Below are 16,034 nucleotides of genomic sequence, written 5' to 3' on the forward strand. Positions count from 1 at the left end.
CGCGCTGTGGATCGCCGGATCGGCTTTCACTGTGGACGAAGCAGAGTCCGGCCCGGGGTCGTCAAATGTGGTTGCCACAAGCCGGCCGGCCGCTCCTTCGCCGAATCCGCCAGCCGCGCCGTTCTCTAGCCCGCGGGCTGCTGCTCACTCTAACCCTCCGGTCGTTCCTCACTCTAGGCTACCGACCGCCGCTCACTCAAGCCCGCAGTGTGTGACGCTGTGTGACGCATTTTATGGAGGACTGTTTCCTGAACCTGCAGAGTAGCCTACAATGGGTCTGTGCTCAAAGGCTGTTCTATAAAGTGGGGCAGTTCCAAATGCAGACATGGTTTTATGTTTATGTGGCGCGATACGCAACGCAATGCGTAAAAACACAGTATAGGTCATTATAATCAGTAATGATATCCCCACTGGATGCAACAAATGCCTCGTTTGTAATGGGTTTTATTGGTTTTGTGTCGTCGCGCCGGGACACGGCATCACAGTATGGTAAGGGGTGTAACATTTCCGCCTCTCGCTTGAGGTATTCGGCCAATCACAACACACCGGATAGCTGACCAATCATGGGTTTTATTGGTTTTGTGTCGTCGTGCATCACAGTATGGTAAGGGGCGTAACATTTCCGTCACACGCTTGAGGTATTCAGCCAATCACAATGCACTGGATAGCTGGCCAATGAGCGTACACATCGCTTTTCAGAACGATGAGCTTTGTAAAAATCGATGCGTTTCAGAAAGGCGGGGCATAGAGGAGAAACAATAATGTACAGTATGTGGAAAATAATGTGTTTTTTGAACCTTAAACCACATAAACACATTGCATTACACCAAATACACAACAAAATGTTATTTTTAGCAACGTCTAAATATGACCCCTTTAACAGTGTTGTTTAATAAAACCATGTACTTGGTTTTAATACTTTATTTGTGGCCAATTATTATTTCCTCATCGTTACTTTATATATAAATATAGTCATATTAAAGCCTGTTTTTCCCCTTAGTTCTATTTGTATTACTAAAAAAATATCAGATTACTCACTTTTCAAAATAATCAGATTACTTGATTAGCAAAACAATCATTAGTTAAGCATTAGATTAGTTAAAACATTTCAAAATACAACTGCATTGTTTTACTTTTTGTGATTAAAAGACAAATATTTTGTCATTTGAAAATTTCTTAAAGTATTAAAACATTGTCTTGTTCTAGTGAACCAAGTATCTGCATTTTCTCTCACCTTGTGAGTTAAGTGTATTGTCACCAGTGTTGGGCAGTAACTAGTTACTAGTAACTTAGTTACTGTAATAATATTACTTTTTGCAGTAACTAGTAGTCAGCATGTGGTACATTATATTACTATAATTAAAAATCTTTTTGGAAAATTAATCAGTTTCTTACAAACTTATGTGCTTTGATAAAATACACAATTAAATATAATCGTATATGGGTAACGGAGAAATTACAATTAGCTTCAAGCTACATATGACAATTAATGAGATTAATACAACACTTCTACTTGAATGTCACTATCAATCACTATTGAGTGTTTGTAATAACTTTTGACTGCGATCCAATGTGGATTTTGGTCAAATGATGAGGCAGAAATATGTTGTTAGTAACATTCTAGAAGAATTTTATGTGGAAGATACACAGTTACAACTTCTGTGGGGCGTGAAGAGTAATGTTACTAGTAGTGAAACTAATTATTGTTGCCAGAAAGTAATAAGTAACAATATTACTTTTGAAAGGAGTAGTAATGAGTAATATATTACATTCTTTGAGTAACTAGCCCAACACTGATTGTCACACCCCTAGTGTCTATGAGCGTGATAAAGCTAATAATTTTCCAAGTGCATGACATAGCATTCATTCTTCAGGTCAATCATATATTCATGAAAAAAAAAATCAGTTCGAATAAGGAAAGCAATAACTTTGCCATAGTATCCTTTCAAATGTTAAAGTTGCCACAGTCATTGCATTCTTTGCATGTGCTGCACTTCATTTGTTCCATTTTGTTTTATTAGAATTTGAAAGATAATAACAAAATTGATTAATAAGTGAGATCTGATTTTAGTCCTTGAAAACCAAAAAAGAAGTGCAAGTCCTTGAAAGTCCTGGAATTTTATTTTGCAGTATCTGTACAAACCCTGTTTAAGTTGCCAGTTCTTGGACCATTTTAATGTTTTTTTGTTGTTATTTGAACTGAACTGCAGTTTTCTGTAGTAAACTGTCTTTGTATATTTCCTATTTTATATTCATTTCCTAGTATTTAATTTACCACTATGTCTTTACCATTATTTCTTTTGAACAAAACAATTTCTGAAATTTAATGTTTTAAATTGTTGGTCATCTTGTACCCTGTCAAGGACAAAGCTAACCAGCAAAACTTGATATCAAAAGCATCCTAAATGTTACATGTGTTTGCACCGTATTGTAGTGAGTAACCTTTCTTGGTATTGCTGTTTCAAATATCCCACCATAATCTGTAGTCTGAGCCTGTCAAGGGCTAATGGCAATGGCAGATACGTTACTAATTAGTTTCAAGGAAAATCTTTTGTTTGCCAAATAACCCTGTGTATGTGTCCGCCCCCGCAACCCCCAAGCCCCGGAAAAAAGTTCAGGCTCAGGATTTTTTTTGCTTTAACCCCTGTAATTGGTCTTCACACATCAAACTTGACAAAATTAAACAACAGGGCCATTACGCGTATGGCGACTTCAATTGAGCAGGACATTACACACCCATTAAATTGGTACCGCACCCCAATCCCTTCAGGACTTAGTACAGGTGCAGAAGGGCTCGCTTTGGGAAAAGCCTGATTCCTGCTGTTATAGTGGCCCCGAATAAAAGGCCCCGCTGAATAGGCCAGGATGCAGACATTGATATAAAGCTGACTTTGTTAATGTAGGTTTGACATCTAGATGTGTAATACTTATGACAGGATGTTGTGTCATGGTGACACTGTCTGTGGAATGCTCTGAAGAAGAATTTCCCCTAAGGGGGACAATAAAGTCTAAAGTCTATACCTCTGTATATGGTGCCCGATCCACCTCAGTGCCTTCAGGGAGCTACACTGCCACCCCTGGTGCTTCAGGGCTTAGTGAGCTCCAACGAGCAAACTTCCCAGCTGCCGCCCGGCAACGGTACAGCACGGGAAGTCTCGTCCCCTCAAGTGAGGGCGCTAGAGCAGTCAGGTTGGTCGTTCCCTGCCGGTCATCCACTTCAGGGCACCAAAGTGGCTCCACTAGCTACACCAGAGGCCAGTCTTGAGAGGCTGGTTCCCTTAGTAGACTTTCTGGCAGCGTGGAAACTTCTGCCAAATGTCTCACAATGGGTCCTGCAGACTGTAGAAAGAGGCTACAGAATTCAGTTCGGTTCTTGTCCACCTCTTTTCATTCCACCTCGTGGTCATTCCCACACTAGTGGGCCCCGTGCAGGCTCAGGTATTGGAACAAGAAGTAGACACTCTCTTGAGGAAGGAGGCCATAGAACGTGTTCCTACTCTCTCTCGAGAGAGTCCAGTTTCTACAGCCGTTACTTCATCGTTCCGATGAAGAATGGGTGGTTGCGTCCGATCATAGATCTGCATCTACTGAACTGTGCTATCAAACGCTTTCGGTTCGAGATGCTCACTATCAAACAGATTGTATCTCAAATAAGGTCCGAGGACTGGTTTGTCACGATTAGCCGCTTTTCCACTGTCGGGCCAGTGCGAGCCAGTGATTAAAATGGGCCGGGCGAGGCTAATAGCCTCGGACCTGTAGCACCGAGCCCAAAATCACGATGTGTTTCCACCGTCGGGCCAGAAGCTCCGCTGCGCTTCACTAAAATCGCCCTTTGCACACTTCTCAGGAACAATGTCCCGCAACCCCATCATTTCACCAACAAAGAGAAGATTTATCAGAAAACTAATCAGAAAGTCACTGGAACTAGCGCGATCACAAAACTAACATGATAAAAGCAGCCGTTTGTTTGCATGTTTTGTTAAAGATTTCAATCCAAAAGCATCTATGTTTTACAATAATAAGTGATACATTGATCATAATGAATTAATTTATCAGGATTGAAAATTAGTCACATAGAAATAAAGCGGTATGAACCGTTATTTAACAAAAGAAAGAGGACACAGCCTACTTATTCAGTCGAGTCTGTTATTGTTTATTTGTAGTCACAGTATACATCACATTTAGAAAGAATTGTCATTTCTATATTTTTTCCATCAAAAATACGACCTGATTAGCAGAGGGAGCTCCCGAACAAAAAACATTATTATGATATTTTTTATGACGTACGCGGAGCTTATGACAGATAAAATATGTTACTAAATAAAGAAGCTGACGTCTGATTTCCCATGTTTACCATGGTAACGTTAATGGCTAGCGTGCATAGTCTTTTGCATCGCTTATAAATACCTATTTCTGCATGGTATGGTGATCATAATCCACACTGGATCTCAAATCGAAGTTTCAAATACTCGCTGCTGTCTTAAAGTGAGATTTGAGCTCAACTTATTTTAAAAGTCTTTGATGCTGGTTTGTTATCTGTTAACTTTATGAAATGATGCGGAGAAACTCTGCCTTTGTTCATAGCCACTCCTCTAGCCCCAGTTGTCCCGCTTTGGCCCAAGGTTTTTGTCGGGCAAAAAACCCGGGCCGTTGGCCCCGAGGAAGCACTGACGAGGCACGATCAAGCCCCGGAAATGACAGTGGAAACGCGACTGGCCCTGGCACGCACTAGCGTGCCTGCTTTTGGCCCGACAGTGGAAACGTGGCTATAGATCTCAAGGACGCATACTTCCACATATCCATCCTTCCTCAACACAATAAGTCCCTGAAGTTTGCTTTCGGGGGTGAAGCATATGAGTATCGGGTTCTTCCGTTCGGCCTGTCACTCTCACACCGCACTTTCACCAAGTGTGTGGATGCTGCCCTGGCTCCGTTGCGACTCCAGGGCATCCGCATACTGAATTACATCGACGATTGGTTGATTCTAGCTCAGTCAGAGCAGATGGCGGCTCGGCATGGAGATGTCGTCCTCGCCCATATGAAAGGGCTGGGGTTACGGCTAAACGCCAAGAAAAATTTGCTTTCTCCACTAAAGAGGACCACTTATCTGGGCGTGGTGTGGGATTTGACGACGATGCTGTCACAGCTGTCTCCTGCTTGTATCGAAGCGATTCTCACAGCCATGAAGGTAGTGAGAGAAAGCCAGTCACTTACTGTCAAACCGTTTCAGAGACTGTTGGGTCTGATGGCAGCTGCGTCCAACGTGATACCTTTTGGCCTGCTGTACATGAGACCCTTGCAGTGGTGGCTCAGGACCAAGGGGTTTTCCCCGAGGGGGAACCCGCTTCGCATGATCAAGGTCATGCGCCGATGCTTACGTGCCTTACGCATTACCTTGATCATGCGAAGCGGGTTCCTTGGTTCCTGTCTCAAGGCCCGGTGCTGGGGGCTCTTTGTCGTCGCATAACGCTAACGACAGACGCCTCCCTCACGGGCTGGGGAGCAGTCATGAGTGGCCACTCTGCCCAGAGTCTGTGGGAAGGCTGTCATCTCACGTGGCACATAAACTGCCTGGAGATGCTGGCCTTGTTTCGAGCTCTAAAACACTTCCTTCCAGACCTAAGGGCACATCATGTACTTGTCCTCACAGACAACACATCGGTGGTCTCCTACATTAACCGGCAGGGGGGTCTGCGCTTGCGCCCCCTATACAGGCTGGCACACCAGATCCTCCTGTGGGCCCAGGGAAAGCTCCTCTCCCTGAGAGCAGTGTACTTCCCTGGGCACCTCAATCAAAATAACAGCATATGGGTTTAGAACAACATGAAAGTGAGTAACAATGAAACATTTTTTTTTAATTTTGGGTGAACTACCAACCCAATCTCATGAGAAAACGTAACTATTTTACAAGGTAGTGATTTTGTATGAACTCATACGATGTGAATCGTACAAGTTTTTAAAATTTTAAAAGTAAGCATGAAGGTCTACCAGTAATCAGACAAATTCGCTACCAATTAACCCAAACATAAAATAGCTACAAATTACCATGTGAGTGTGAACTATTCCTTTAAAATGTTAGATGCACATACTTGAATTTCTGCAAGTGATGTTTGGATCTCCTCTATCTTCCTCTCTCTGACTGTGATCAATCCTTGTAGCTCCACTTCCAAGATGCGCAACTGGGACTAAGCATAGATACAAACTGTTAACACAGATGCAACGCATACATAAATAAACATTTTCTTTTAGTTCTAAATTGATTTTACTTCTCATTCACGTGCATAATACGTACACTAACCTTCTTAATATTCATCTCTCTCTTGGCCTCTATCACAGAATGCCCATAATGTTCCCTCTCTGCACATGTTATACAAATGCATGTCTGGTCAGTCTTGCAGAGTAGCTCCAAACTATGCCCATGTCTGGGACACTGTGGCCCATTGGAACCTGTTCCACTCACACTAAAGTTTCGCTTAGGTGTCTTGGCAGGAGGGAGAGAATGAGCATCATGGGATGCCAAAGGCTCACTGGATGATGTTCTTTGAAAGCGGCTCCTCATTTCTGGCAGGAGGCCTCTGGGCAGCTCTACCGGCCTGTTCTGCGCTCCAGGTTTCACTGCAGAAAAAGGGTTGGATGGTGAATCTGCAGGTGCACTCCTAGGTGCGCTCATCGTGGTCTCCGCCATCCGTTTAAACTGCTCTGTGATCTCCTTGAGCGTGTGATTGATGTGGAGCTCAGGACGCTTGCGGAAGCTTTCCTTGCACAAAGGACAGAAGCAGCTTTTTCCCTGACCCTCCCAGTAGGACGTGATGCATGATGAGCAGAAGCTGTGGCCGCAGGGTATGGAGACAGGATTGGTGAAAACGTCTAAGCAAATAGAACAGGTAAACTGCTCCTCTGACAGGAATTCACCAGGAGATGACATTGTGTATCTGAAAGCAAACAGACTGATTGAAAAACACAAAATACACAGGTGCACTCAAACACGTCAGCCATTGTTGCACATAACCACTATATAGATGTTATTTTTTTTTACAATTTGGAATAATTAAGATTTTTGTCTCTTATTGTCACCAAGGCTGTAGTTATTTGATCAAAAATATCTTATATTTTTATATATTTTAAAATGTTATTTATTCCTGTGATGGCAAAGCAGAATTTACAGCATCATTACTCCAGTCTTCAGTGTCACATGATCCTTTAAAAATCATTCTGATATGCTGATTTGATGTTCAATTTATATTAGTTAGTATTGTAGCTATTAAATATCGTTCTTATTATTAGCAATATTAAAAACTATATTTTGCTGCTTAATATTTTTGTGGAAAAGTTGGCACATTTTTTTCAGGAATCTTTGATGAATAGAAAGTTTAAATTAACTGCATTTATTTGAAATACAAATCTTTTGTAACATAATAAATGTATTTACTGTCACTTTTAAACAGTTCAATGTGTCCTTGCTGTTTTTTAAAATATTATAATAATAATTTTTAATAATAATAATAATACATCAAACTTTTGAATTATATTATTGTATCATGGTTTCCACAAAATGTGACCCAGAACCACAAAACCAGTCATAAGGGTCATTTTTTTTTTAATTGAGATTTATATGTTTAAATAAGCCTTCCATTGATATATGGCTTGTTAGGATAGGACAATATTTGGCCGAGATACAACTATTTGAAAATCTGAAATCCGAGGGTGCAAAAAAATCTAAATATTGAGAAAATCACCTTTAAAGTTGTCCAAATGAAGTCCTTAGCCATGCATATTACTAATCAAAAATTAAGCTTTGATGTATTTACAGTAGGAAATTTACAAAATATCTTCATGGAACATGATCTTTACTTAATATCCTAATGATTTTTGCCATAAAAGAAAAATAGATGATTTTGACCCATACAATGTATTGTTGGCTATTGCTACAAATATACCCGTGTGATTTAAGACTGCTTTTGTGGTCCAGGGTCACAAATATTAAACAATTAAAACAACATTTATACTACTGCCACTACTACTACTAATACTAATAAATGTTTCTTGAGCACCACATTTCTGAAGGATCAATGTGACACTGAGGATTGAAGTAATGGCTGCTGAAAATTCAGCTTTGCCATCACAGGAATAAATTACATTTTAAAATATATTTTATAATATACAGCCTTAGTGAGCATAAGAGACATCATTCAAAAACTATTCCAAAATATTTACTAGTAGTGTATTTACTATATATAATAATTTCAAGTGAGTGAAAGTGAAGTGACGTGTGGCCAAGTATGGTGACCCATACTTGAAATGTGTGCTCTGCATTTAACCCATCCAAGTGCACACACACAAACACACACACACAGTAGTGAACACACACACACTGTGAACACCCCCCCGGAGCAGTGGGCAGCCACATTGCTGCAGCGCCCGGGGAGCAGTTGGGGGTTCGGTGCCTTGTTCAAGGATCTCACCTCAGTCGTGGTAATATAATAAATATTGAGGGTGGAAGAGAGCACTGTTCATTCACTCCCCCCACCTACAATCCCTGCCGGACCAGAAACTCGAACCCTCAACCTTCGGGTTACAATACTGACTCTCTATCTATTAGGCCATGACTGCCCCAGTCATGGCCTAACGGATAGAGTCGAGTTAAACGCGTTAAAACTGGCATTAAAAGGGAACAGTTTTCAGTTATTACTAGTTATATACAACTAGTAACTAAAATGTTGGAATGAAGACCAGCTACACAGATACAACAAAGCTGATCTAGGAGCAGCCTTCTTACCCTTACATAATGTAAAAACTGATCTAAGAAAACAGGCCGTCAGAAAAACCAAGAGCTAGAAAATACTCTGACGTATTCTTAGTTTATCATCACAAATTAGTTCTTCTTAAAGGCAAATTAGCAGTAAAGTACAATCACATGCTTCATGAAATATCTTGTAATCTATAATTACACTAGGGCTTCTTCTGACAAATGTCTCTTATTAGAAGCAAGTAAACAAAAATATTAATAGTATTAATACAAATATGTTGTGTTTACAAAATAGTTAGAATCTCATGATCTCAGTCAATTACATGTCATCATTTCTACAGAAAGGACAGTTACATAAAGTAGAACCCAACCTTACATGAACACCTTCATATACACTCATACGGTATATGAGTGTTTGGAAATACAATCTAAAAGACAAATTCACCTACATAGATACTCATTTAAAAACTAACCTCTTGTCTGTCCTTTTCTCTTCTCTTCTGTTCCGCTTAGGATGTGGCACATAGGACACGTTCACTATGAAGTGGAGACCTCCTGGAAACAGGTATGTCCGCATACCAACAGGCCAGGCACACACCTGGCTGCTGATCCAACCAGTCAGACAAGTGCAGATTTTTAAGGCTCTTTTTAATCTGTTTTTAAATGTTTTCTTTCGACTAACACATGCTGTCTCATAAGAACAGGACAGCATGAGAACAGGCAAATTGTGTGATTTCACTGTAGATGAAACAAAAGAAATATGAAAATAGAAAGTAATGTTTGTTTCTAGCTTCTAAGAATGACTGACAAAAAAAAAATAATATCAGGAGTTTTTTGATTGTTACATTCATAACATATTCATAAAGACAGAGGCAATATCATTAGTTACAGCCCCTGATGACTTGTGTTGGAACGGTTGATTTTTGCCAATAATAAAAAGGGACTTTGTACCTTGAACACAGTATGTCAATTAAAAATCAATGAGAAACTGAACATTTAAACTAAAGGCCCCCACTCATTTTTCAATCACCTGTCTTCTTCTGAGACATAATAATGTGGATTGGTGATCATATTATTGTTCTGTTATGTTAAATGATCCTTTGATCTCTTTAGTGTGTCTTTCATTAGTGCTGATGCCGTGACAGACTAATCGAGAGCTGTCACTGCCTTAGGCCTACTTCTACACTTTCAACCCTGACACAGATCAGCACTTCTTAAGAAGAGGTGACAAGCACATTAGGAACATAATGCAAAATATTTCATATTAAGGTTTCATTGTGAAAAAGAAACAGAATTAAAACAGATGGACCCTTTTCACAGACCGTGATGACGCATTTCCACAGTTATTAACAATGTAAATGTAACATTTTTTTTTTTTTTTATATTTTAATTTTTAAACCCTTCTGCTTCTGAGAAACCCTGGAAACGTGAAAAGGGCCCAGATGAGGGGATTTTTGATGCCAAAATAATAATTAATAAAAAAGCCAACTAATATTGTGGTTACACATGATACCAAAAGTCACATAAGCAACTAAAATGGGGCTGATTAAAAAAAAATATATATATAAGAATTAAATTGATTGTATTTGTGTATAACCGAGTACCATCTATACATTCTGAAATTAAAACGCACAATAATATTTTTTTTAAACTTCATATAAAAGACTAGAATATTTATTAGCATTATGTTGTGGAGCATTCATTTGTTGTATAAGACTGGATTTAATTTGAAAATCTATTCTGCCATTTTATTATTATTATTATCATTATTAACATTAACACCTTTATTTTTTATTTATGTTACTGTGTGTATTGGTGCTTTGGTAGCCTAATATTGTTTGCGAAACATGTATGACAATAAGTGCCCTATACTCTGAAAAAAAGAAAGAAAGACTAATATAACGCAATATGCCTATCTCAGGTCTTGTGTCTCTGGTGTCTGTAACATTTGGTTTCACACCTGATAAAGCAAACGCTGCTTGCACTGACCTTGCATTTGTTGACCTTGCATTTGTTCTGCGACCCTCCGTATTGAGAACATGCGTTCCATTCATTTCATTTGATTTTTTACCTTACAAATGCAGGTATTCGGAATCTTCTTTTAGTCACGTTTGGCTAAAAAGTTTGAGTCACATCGCCCAAGTGGATCTCGTGAAATTTCACCACCCGATCCGAAAAGGGGCAGCAGGATTGGATATCTGAGAAGTGCGGTGATGTTGGGAAATGCAACTCAAGAAAATTCAAAAGAACTTTGCAGGACAATGCTAAGATCTCCATCCAACCCAGCAGTGAATTCAGCTCACAGGCCATCCTCTACAAACGCAAAAGGATTGTGGAATCAGTTCATGTTTCGTGGAAAATCAGACTTCAGATACGTTTTGCCAGTTACCCACTGCTCTGGGTGTGTGTTCATGGTGTGTGTGTGTGTTCACTGCTGTGTGTGTGCACTTTGGATGGGTTAAATGCAGAGCACTAATTCCAAGTATGGGTCACCATACTTGGCCACATGTCACGTCATTTAAAGGTCCCATGACATGCTGCTTTTTAGATGCTTTTATATAGGCCTAAGTGGTCCCTAGTACTGTATCTGAAGTCTCTTTCCCGAAATTCAGCCTTGGTGCAGAATTTCAGCACCTACGAGCCAGTCCCACAATGAGCTTTCCTTAGGACGTGCCATTTCTGTGTCTGTAGCTTTAAATGCTAATGAGGAGGAGAGACGCGGGGCAACGGGCCAAATTCTCTGGGCGGGCAAAGCAGAGAAAGGGGAGGTAACCTTTCCCCGTATGACGACATAAAGGGAAGATTCCAGATTGGGCCATCTGAGCTTTCATTTTCTCAAAGGCGAAGCAGGATACCCAGGGCTCGGTTTACACCTATCGCCATTTCTAGCCACTGGGGGACCATAGGCAGGCTAGGGGAACTCATATTAATGTTAAAAAACCTCATAAAGTGAAATTTTCATGCCATGGGACCTTTAAGAAAACTTAAGAACGTCGAGGTCCGTCAAGAAAAGTGCACTCACTCACTTTCTCTCAGGTAGCTACTGTCTGTGGGCAGAGAATTTCAATGTTAGTTTTTATATTGCATAAACGTTTTATAGCTGTTTCTATTTGTGAACGTTTTATTTTGTACATTTAAAACGGTACTTTTATTTCACAGAGGATCTTCCATGAAAACCGTGAAACGTTGGAACTTCAGAACAACGTCTGTTTCGGAAAATGTGACAAGTCGCCCTCTAGTGGGGATGAAGGAGGTTCCTTTCCTTGTTCCGTCTGCTCACCGGTTATCATCACTTCCAAGACTGTGAAACTAAAATGCTCTGACAACACAGAAATTATCAAAGTTGTAAAAATAATAGAGGACTGTCAATGCGAAACAAAAGAAGCGCAATATTCACATCGTAACGGTCCAGTGCTGGTTGATCCAAGTGTTCATCAATACCCTCAAAAGCGATCAAATATAATGAACGATTATGCCTTTTGCACTAGCCAGTGTGCATGCAGTGGGTGAATACAGGAATTTACTATATCAACCAGAACAAAAGAAAAACAAAATGTATATAAAATAAAACTAATAAAATAAAAACGAACTGTTTGTGTATTAAGTGTCTTAGCTCTACATTGTTGTTTCTGGTTGCTGTTGAATAGTGAATATTTGATGTATACTCATATCTTTGCATCGGCTCTGCATGCCATAAACCGTTTGAACACTGGAAATAAAAAAAACTATAACCTGAACATGAGTTTATATAAGAGGAAATGAAAAAACGTGTAAGTTAAACATTTCAGGGGAACAGGTAGAGCTGTTAGCTCGTACAGATTTAGTGCTATGTTTGCGATAAAAAAGATGATTTACGCAATGATGATTTATATAAAAACGTGTATTTTGCCTGATAAAGGTAACCCAAGAAAATTATTTAGTATTAAATGTCAAACATTCAGTTCAAGATTAAAACAATAATTAAATTGTAAAGCATTACTTTTACTTACTCAATGAAAATCAGCATATTTATAGTTTTGTCGTGTAGTTATAGTTTTCAAGTGTACATACACTATATATTTTCCTCCAACTGTACTTTGCGCCTGCTGTTTCAAACAGCAAAACGTATTCTCGCGACAACATGGAAGTCTATGTGAGACTACGAGTCGGATATCCGGTCTCTTTTCGGTGGTGGACTCCAGGCGAGAAAGTCCTCCATAATGAAGGTAGGAGGACTAAAAAAAAAAAAAAAAAGCTATATGATAAGTTTATATTTCACAATGTGCTGGAAATATCGATTGAGTTCCATTTTGCAGTCTCAAAACAATCCGATGAGCTTTTGGTAATCGAGTTAGGCCCAAACAGCATGAGGGATGGATGTTGATTTTGGTAGGTCAGGAGGACAGCGGCGGAAGTGCGGCAACATGGCAGCGCCCGGAATAGACATGCAGTGAACACATTAGAGAAAAATAAAATTAATGCGAGCTGAGGGAAATAAGTCAGCATAATCGCCATTGTCCTAACTTTAATTACAACGTTAGGAAACGTTCTAGCAGACTTGTATTGAGTGTCAAACTCATCCGCTGCTGTAGCATTAGCGCTTGTTTAGCTAGCAGAGAAACGTGTCAGATTAAGACCCCAACAGTTTTGGCCAATTTGTATCAAACTACAGCATACGACTTAATGAACTTTTTTTCCTTGTCCAACTAGCTCAATATCTCGTTCCCCGCCACTGGCTGCCAAAAGCTGATAGAAGTGGATGATGAGCGCAAACTGAGGATCTTCTATGAGAAGCGCATGGCCACAGAAGTGGCTGCAGACTCTCTGGGTGATGAGTGGAAGGTAAGTAATTACAACTTGAATCGTGTGTATATTTCCAGCACATTAATGTTTCATGTAAAGCAGAATGGCTTGACACTATATTAAGTCTTGATTGTTCAGTTTCCCTTTTGACCAGTGCCTTTAAGACTGTACATTTAACAAAAGATTGAAATACACGAAAGGACTTTTAAAATTTAAATAGATTATAAACACTTGGTATTTTCTTGCTAATTTGATTACAGTAGAAAATTAGGCATCTAAACGACGGATCTCACACTTTCAAGTCATTCCAAATGCAACAAATTAACATACCAAATGAGAACAATGTATTCCAAAATCGGCTCAAAATATCAAACATGCTTGCTATCCTCTAACTGGATGAAATCGTAGTCTTGAAACTAAAAAAATCTGTGCCTTTAATATACTATGCAATACTGTAAAATGTGTCAACTTGGACTGCCCAAAATCTGAAGACTTGCTTGAACTTCTAAACTAGCAACGACTCAATGACACAAGTGTGTTGTGTAGTGTATTCCATAATTAAAATCGATTCAAAACATGAAACCTGTTTAAAGTCATCCAGTGGAATGAAATCACAGTCTGAAGCTATTGGTTGCCTAGTGAGCCTTATTTATTTTTGTGGCACTTCAGCAAGTCCTTTTTAGCTGATCAGTAGCTTAAAAGGAGGGACAGTGGTGCCTAAAGCAACAGTGGAGCTGCTATCCGGATAACAACCTGTTCATATTATTAGTGGCTGGTTGTATTGCATCGCTCTGTCAAACTTTCTTCAATGCATTGTTCAGAGAATTGCTCAGGCTTTTAGTCAAAGTTTCAGTCTTATATCATGCTCTTTGTTAAATCCGTCGACTCGGGCTGTCCAAGATCTACAGACTGGCCACAATGTCAATGAAGTTGTGTAGTGTCCAGCCTTAATATCATCTCAAAATATCAAACGTGTTTGATGTCCTCTGACTAAATGGAATGATAGTCTGAAGCTCTGTGCTCCTCATACACTATTTGATTTTCTGTGAAATTGGTGAACTCCGAATGCCCAGAATCTGCAACTGGTTCTGACTTTTGGCAACTAGCACCATCTTCTCCAGAGTGCAATTTGGGGCAAAAGTCTTGTAGTGTATTCCAGATTTAAGTAGACTTGACAACAGCAGTGTTTACAGTGCTGCACTTGTAACTTGAAAAACTTCTTTAAACTGACATGAACATTGGCATAACTGTGTTTATGTTGTAGGGCTATGTTGTGCGCATCAGTGGAGGCAACGACAAACAGGGCTTCCCCATGAAGCAGGGTGTGCTGACCCATGGACGTGTGCGTCTCCTCCTCAGCAAGGGTCACTCCTGTTACCGCCCTCGCCGTACTGGTGAGCGTAAACGCAAGTCTGTCCGCGGCTGCATTGTTGACGCCAACCTCAGCGTTCTCAACTTGGTCATTATCAGGAAGGGTGAGTATAGCTGGAAGTTAAAATTTAATAGGGGATTGTACACAGCTGTGGATCCACTTTGACATTGAATTTAATACAAATGTAAACAAGGCTGTGAGGGATAGACTTACTGCCTACAGTCTACTGAAAGTGAAGTGACGTGTGGCAAAGTATGGTGACCCATACTCGGAATTTGTGCTCTGCATTTAACCCATTCAAGTGCGCACACACAGTAGTGAACACACACACACACACTGTGAACACACACCTGGAGCAGTGGGCAGTAGGGCTGTGCAGTTAATTGAAAAACGATTTCGATTGTGGCCTCCAACGATTATGAAAATACAATAATCGAGATAAAATGATTATTGCGCCCCATTCCGCCCCCTTTTCCAGCGCTGCGCTTTCGTTCCTCCATAAAAGCCCAATTTCACGTGCAAATCAGTACAATCATGTAACGTGACTTTTGCTAAATGGGGCATGCTTGATTTATAGAAGTATATTTATTCATGTTTTTAAAAGCGTGAAAGAGAACTTGCGCTGCTCCTCAGGAAGATATGCGCTCAGAGACGGAACAGAACACGGACGTGTAAAGTCATCTTTTAGCTCAAGGTGCGCGCTTAAACGGTCACATACACGCAAAGCGCTTAGTATTTATTCATGTATACCTTCGTCGGTCATGTAATAAATGAACGTAAAGTTGAGAATGAAAATACGCGTGTAACCGTGCATTCACACCGCCGCCGTCGAGAGCATCAAAGTGGCCGGAAGTCATTCTTTTTCAATGTGAGCCGGTGTCGAACAGTGGCGCGGCACGTCTTGGACGTTGAGGGTGTCGAGGAGAGTTGAAATCAGCTCAACTTGATGGTAATGAGCTATGACGGGCTTTGGCAGCAACCAATCGGAACGTAGAAGTCCACCGCTTGAGAGGATTCCAGAGAACGCAGTCCTGTAAACTTTGGTTCCGACCACATTAGTTCCCAAGCAAAATGGAGGAGAGGTTGATTATTGCTGTGGCGGGTTTCCCAATAATCTACGACGTGTCCCAAAAT

The 16,034-nt window shown here is 40.2% G+C and overlaps 2 protein-coding genes across 2 annotated transcripts in view; one reads left to right on the forward strand and one right to left on the reverse strand.

The window, feature by feature from the left end:
- The window catches only part of LOC107676126 (E3 ubiquitin-protein ligase TRIM39-like), a 16,413-nt gene extending 7,129 nt beyond the window's left edge, over window positions 1-9,284 (reverse strand). Inside the window, exons 1-3 of the mRNA XM_016470649.1 lie at window positions 9,220-9,284; window positions 6,299-6,932; window positions 6,090-6,185 (exon numbers count right to left, since the gene is read on the reverse strand). Of these exons, the coding sequence (XP_016326135.1) occupies window positions 6,090-6,185; window positions 6,299-6,925 (723 nt within the window). The 5' untranslated portion in view covers window positions 6,926-6,932; window positions 9,220-9,284. The remainder of the gene's footprint in view (window positions 1-6,089; window positions 6,186-6,298; window positions 6,933-9,219) is intronic.
- Window positions 9,285-12,872: 3,588 nt separating this feature from the next.
- The window catches only part of LOC107676127 (40S ribosomal protein S6-like), a 7,371-nt gene continuing 4,209 nt past the window's right edge, over window positions 12,873-16,034 (forward strand). Inside the window, exons 1-3 of the mRNA XM_016470650.1 lie at window positions 12,873-12,951; window positions 13,436-13,567; window positions 14,793-15,003. Of these exons, the coding sequence (XP_016326136.1) occupies window positions 12,946-12,951; window positions 13,436-13,567; window positions 14,793-15,003 (349 nt within the window). The 5' untranslated portion in view covers window positions 12,873-12,945. The remainder of the gene's footprint in view (window positions 12,952-13,435; window positions 13,568-14,792; window positions 15,004-16,034) is intronic.

The sequence above is a fragment of the Sinocyclocheilus anshuiensis genome, unplaced genomic scaffold (assembly GCF_001515605.1).
Source record: "Sinocyclocheilus anshuiensis isolate Anshui unplaced genomic scaffold, SAMN03320099.WGS_v1.1 scaffold3437, whole genome shotgun sequence".
NCBI classification, from domain to species: Eukaryota; Metazoa; Chordata; class Actinopteri; order Cypriniformes; family Cyprinidae; genus Sinocyclocheilus; species Sinocyclocheilus anshuiensis.